The 5,337-nt window shown below is 54.0% G+C and overlaps 1 protein-coding gene across 1 annotated transcript in view; it reads left to right on the top strand.

The window, feature by feature from the left end:
* Window positions 1-5,337, top strand: part of LOC104391958 (non-receptor tyrosine-protein kinase TYK2-like) — a gene marked incomplete at its 3' end in the record, with an annotated part of 24,121 nt that overhangs the window by 5,210 nt on the left and 13,574 nt on the right. Inside the window, 3 exon segments of the mRNA XM_010001310.1 lie at window positions 84-456; window positions 4,244-4,401; window positions 4,499-4,610. Of these exon segments, the coding sequence (XP_009999612.1) occupies window positions 84-456; window positions 4,244-4,401; window positions 4,499-4,610 (643 nt within the window).

Raw genomic sequence — 5,337 nt, 5'->3', positions numbered from 1 at the left:
CCCTTTACTTCCCCACCCTTTTCCCCTCCCTCCCCCACCCTTTCCCCTTTACTTCCCCACCCTTTTCCCCTTCCTCCCCCCAGTTTCCAGGACTGCATCCCTCGTTCCTTCCACCACGAGATCCAACACAACAGTTTCCTCACCAAGCTCAGAATCAAGAAGGTTTTCAAGAAGTCTCTCCAACAATTCCAGCTCCCCAGGGTGATCCCAGAGAACTTGACCCCTCAATCCATCATGTACAAATACTTGGCCACCCTGGAACTTCTTGCCCCACGTTTTGGGAAGGAGTTTTTCCCTGTTTTCACCTTGGAAACCTCTTTTGAGGGGGAGAAGGTGCCTTCCTACCTCAACCAGGGACATTCCCAACTGGAGCAGGTGCTGCTGGATCAACCCATCACCCATGAAGTCCTGGTCACTGGAACCACTGGGATCCAGTGGAGACCTGTGCCTGGGGAGGTAGGTCCCATCTGTGTCATTCCCAGGGAATTCCCAGCTCATTCCAGTTCCTTTTCCTCAACTCCTGCTCCTGGGGCTTCTCCAGGCCCTCCCAGTTCCTTCCCAGTTCTTTCCTGGCCTTTTCCAGGCCCTCCCAGTTCCTTCCTGGCCTTCTCCAGGCTCTCCAACGTCCTGCTTTTCCAGGCTCTCCAACCTCCTTCCCAGTTCCTTCCTGGCCTTTTCCAGTCCCTTCAACCTCCTTCCCAGTTCCTTCCTGGCCTATTCCAGTCCCTCTAACCTCCTTCCCAGTCTCTTTTCCAGTCCCTCCAACCTCCTTCCCAGTTCTTTCCTGGACTTTTCCAGGCTCTCCAACCTCCTTCCCAGTTCCTTCTAGACCTTTTCCAGTCCCTCCAACCTCCTTCCCAGTTTCTCCTGGGCTTTTCCAGTCCCTTAACCTCCTTCCCAGTTTCTCCTGACCTTTTCCAGTCCCTCCAACCTCCTTCCCAGTTTCTCCTGGGCTTTTCCAGTCCCTTAACCTCCTTCCCAGTTTCTCCTGACCTTTTCCAGTCCCTCCAACCTCCTTCCCAGTTTCTCCTGGGCTTTTCCAGTCCCTTAACCTCCTTCCCAGTTTCTCCTGACCTTTTCCAGTCCCTCCAACCTCCTTCCCAGTTTCTCCTGGGCTTTTCCAGTCCCTTAACCTCCTTCCCAGTTTCTCCTGACCTTTTCCAGTCCCTCCAACCTCCTTCCCAGTTTCTCCTGGGCTTTTCCAGTCCCTTAACCTCCTTCCCAGTTTCTCCTGACCTTTTCCAGTCCCTCCAACCTCCTTCCCAGTTTCTCCTGGGCTTTTCCAGTCCCTTAACCTCCTTCCCAGTTTCTCCTGACCTTTTCCAGTCCCTCCAACCTCCTTCCCAGTTTCTCCTGGGCTTTTCCAGTCCCTTAACCTCCTTCCCAGTTTCTCCTGACCTTTTCCAGTCCCTCCAACCTCCTTCCCAGTTTCTCCTGGGCTTTTCCAGTCCCTTAACCTCCTTCCCAGTTTCTCCTGACCTTTTCCAGTCCCTCCAACCTCCTTCCCAGTTTCTCCTGGGCTTTTCCAGTCCCTTAACCTCCTTCCCAGTTTCTCCTGACCTTTTCCAGTCCCTCCAACCTCCTTCCCAGTTTCTCCTGGGCTTTTCCAGTCCCTTAACCTCCTTCCCAGTTTCTCCTGACCTTTTCCAGTCCCTCCAACCTCCTTCCCAGTTTCTCCTGGGCTTTTCCAGTCCCTTAACCTCCTTCCCAGTTTCTCCTGACCTTTTCCAGTCCCTCCAACCTCCTTCCCAGTTTCTCCTGGGCTTTTCCAGTCCCTTAACCTCCTTCCCAGTTTCTCCTGACCTTTTCCAGTCCCTCCAACCTCCTTCCCAGTTTCTCCTGGGCTTTTCCAGTCCCTTAACCTCCTTCCCAGTTTCTCCTGACCTTTTCCAGTCCCTCCAACCTCCTTCCCAGTTTCTCCTGGGCTTTTCCAGTCCCTTAACCTCCTTCCCAGTTTCTCCTGACCTTTTCCAGTCCCTCCAACCTCCTTCCCAGTTTCTCCTGGGCTTTTCCAGTCCCTTAACCTCCTTCCCAGTTTCTCCTGACCTTTTCCAGTCCCTCCAACCTCCTTCCCAGTTTCTCCTGGGCTTTTCCAGTCCCTTAACCTCCTTCCCAGTTTCTCCTGACCTTTTCCAGTCCCTCCAACCTCCTTCCCAGTTTCTCCTGGGCTTTTCCAGTCCCTTAACCTCCTTCCCAGTTTCTCCTGACCTTTTCCAGTCCCTCCAACCTCCTTCCCAGTTTCTCCTGGGCTTTTCCAGTCCCTTAACCTCCTTCCCAGTTTCTCCTGACCTTTTCCAGTCCCTCCAACCTCCTTCCCAGTTTCTCCTGGGCTTTTCCAGTCCCTTAACCTCCTTCCCAGTTTCTCCTGACCTTTTCCAGTCCCTCCAACCTCCTTCCCAGTTTCTCCTGGGCTTTTCCAGTCCCTTAACCTCCTTCCCAGTTTCTCCTGACCTTTTCCAGTCCCTCCAACCTCCTTCCCAGTTTCTCCTGGGCTTTTCCAGTCCCTTAACCTCCTTCCCAGTTTCTCCTGACCTTTTCCAGTCCCTCCAACCTCCTTCCCAGTTTCTCCTGGGCTTTTCCAGTCCCTTAACCTCCTTCCCAGTTTCTCCTGACCTTTTCCAGTCCCTCCAACCTCCTTCCCAGTTTCTCCTGGGCTTTTCCAGTCCCTTAACCTCCTTCCCAGTTTCTCCTGACCTTTTCCAGTCCCTCCAACCTCCTTCCCAGTTTCTCCTGGGCTTTTCCAGTCCCTTAACCTCCTTCCCAGTTTCTCCTGACCTTTTCCAGTCCCTCCAACCTCCTTCCCAGTTTCTCCTGGGCTTTTCCAGTCCCTTAACCTCCTTCCCAGTTTCTCCTGACCTTTTCCAGTCCCTCCAACCTCCTTCCCAGTTTCTCCTGGGCTTTTCCAGTCCCTTAACCTCCTTCCCAGTTTCTCCTGACCTTTTCCAGTCCCTCCAACCTCCTTCCCAGTTTCTCCTGGGCTTTTCCAGTCCCTTAACCTCCTTCCCAGTTTCTCCTGACCTTTTCCAGTCCCTCCAACCTCCTTCCCAGTTTCTCCTGGGCTTTTCCAGTCCCTTAACCTCCTTCCCAGTTTCTCCTGACCTTTTCCAGTCCCTCCAACCTCCTTCCCAGTTTCTCCTGGGCTTTTCCAGTCCCTTAACCTCCTTCCCAGTTTCTCCTGACCTTTTCCAGTCCCTCCAACCTCCTTCCCAGTTTCTCCTGGGCTTTTCCAGTCCCTTAACCTCCTTCCCAGTTTCTCCTGACCTTTTCCAGTCCCTCCAACCTCCTTCCCAGTTTCTCCTGGGCTTTTCCAGTCCCTTAACCTCCTTCCCAGTTTCTCCTGACCTTTTCCAGTCCCTCCAACCTCCTTCCCAGTTTCTCCTGGGCTTTTCCAGTCCCTTAACCTCCTTCCCAGTTTCTCCTGACCTTTTCCAGTCCCTCCAACCTCCTTCCCAGTTTCTCCTGGGCTTTTCCAGTCCCTTAACCTCCTTCCCAGTTTCTCCTGACCTTTTCCAGTCCCTCCAACCTCCTTCCCAGTTTCTCCTGGGCTTTTCCAGTCCCTTAACCTCCTTCCCAGTTTCTCCTGACCTTTTCCAGTCCCTCCAACCTCCTTCCCAGTTTCTCCTGGGCTTTTCCAGTCCCTTAACCTCCTTCCCAGTTTCTCCTGACCTTTTCCAGTCCCTCCAACCTCCTTCCCAGTTTCTCCTGGGCTTTTCCAGTCCCTTAACCTCCTTCCCAGTTTCTCCTGACCTTTTCCAGTCCCTCCAACCTCCTTCCCAGTTTCTCCTGGGCTTTTCCAGTCCCTTAACCTCCTTCCCAGTTTCTCCTGACCTTTTCCAGTCCCTCCAACCTCCTTCCCAGTTTCTCCTGGGCTTTTCCAGTCCCTTAACCTCCTTCCCAGTTTCTCCTGACCTTTTCCAGTCCCTCCAACCTCCTTCCCAGTTTCTCCTGGGCTTTTCCAGTCCCTTAACCTCCTTCCCAGTTTCTCCTGACCTTTTCCAGTCCCTCCAACCTCCTTCCCAGTTTCTCCTGGGCTTTTCCAGTCCCTTAACCTCCTTCCCAGTTTCTCCTGACCTTTTCCAGTCCCTCCAACCTCTTCCCCACTTCCTTCTAGACCTTCTAACCCAAGTGCTTTTCCGCGATGAACGTTGAGTTTGCCCTTCCTTCTCCACCCTGTGGAAGCTTGGATGAAACCGGGGGTTCCTCCAGGACTTCCCAACCTTCTTACCTGTCCCTTTCCCACCAGGAAGTGGTTCTGCCATCTCCTGGAAGTGCCCTTTCCTTGGTTTCCCTCTTGGATGGGTATTTCCGCCTCACGGCCGATTCCAACCACTACTTGTGTCACGACGTGGCTCCACCACGACTCCTCATGAGCATCTTGAATGGAATCCATGGTCCCATGCAGTAGGTGGCACCTTCTACCTCACTTGGATGCTCCAGATCCTTGGGGGAAACTGGAGAAACCCCCTTTTTTTTCCTCCCTTCCCCCCCCAAATTCCAGGGAGGAATTTGTTGTTGCCAAGTTACGACGGGAAGAGGAAGAGGAAGAGGAAGAGGAAGGACTTTACATCATCCGTTGGAGTGTCTTGGATTTCAACAGGATGATCCTTTCTGTGGTGACCAAGGGCCACCAACAGGTAGGACAAGGTTCCCAAGGTGGGATTCCTGGGAATGGGGAAGTTCTGGGAGTTGGGACTCGTTCCGGGATGAGTTGGGGAGATGGTGCCAAGTTGGGTTGGGAGGGTTGGTTGGTTTGGGGGAGGATGGGAAGGGTATAAAGAGGATCTGGAGAGGCTGGATCCATGGGTTGAAGGACCTGGAGAGGTTGGATCCGTGGATTGAGGGACATGGATCCATGGGATGAGGGACCTGGATCCATGGGTTGAGAGACCTGGAGGGGTTGGATCCATGGGTTGAGGGACCTGGATCCATGAGTTGAGGGACCTGGATCCATGGGCTGAGAGACCTGGATCCATGGGCTGAGGGACCTGGATCCATGGGTTGAGGGACCTGGAGAGGTTGGATCCATGGGCTGAAGAACCTGCAGAGGTTGGATCCATGGACCTGGAGAGGTTGGATCCATGGACCTGGAGAGGTTGGATCCATGGGCTGAGGGAGCTGGAGAAGTTGGATCCAGGGGCTGAGGGACCTGGAGAGGTTGGATCCAGGGGCTGAGGGACCTGGAGAGGTTGGATCCAGGGGTTGAGAGACCTGGAGAGGTTGGATCCAGGGGCTGAGGGAGCTGGAGAGGTTGGATCCATGGGTTGAGGGACCTGGAGAGGTTGGATCCTTGGGTTGAGGGACCTGGGGAGGGTGGATCCTTGGGGTGGGGGGCCTGGG

The sequence above is a fragment of the Chaetura pelagica genome, unplaced genomic scaffold, assembly GCF_000747805.2.
Source record: "Chaetura pelagica isolate M959 unplaced genomic scaffold, ChaPel_1.0 scaffold1587, whole genome shotgun sequence".
In the NCBI taxonomy this organism is placed as follows: Eukaryota; Metazoa; Chordata; class Aves; order Apodiformes; family Apodidae; genus Chaetura; species Chaetura pelagica.
This window is presented reverse-complemented; position numbering and strand designations above follow the sequence as displayed.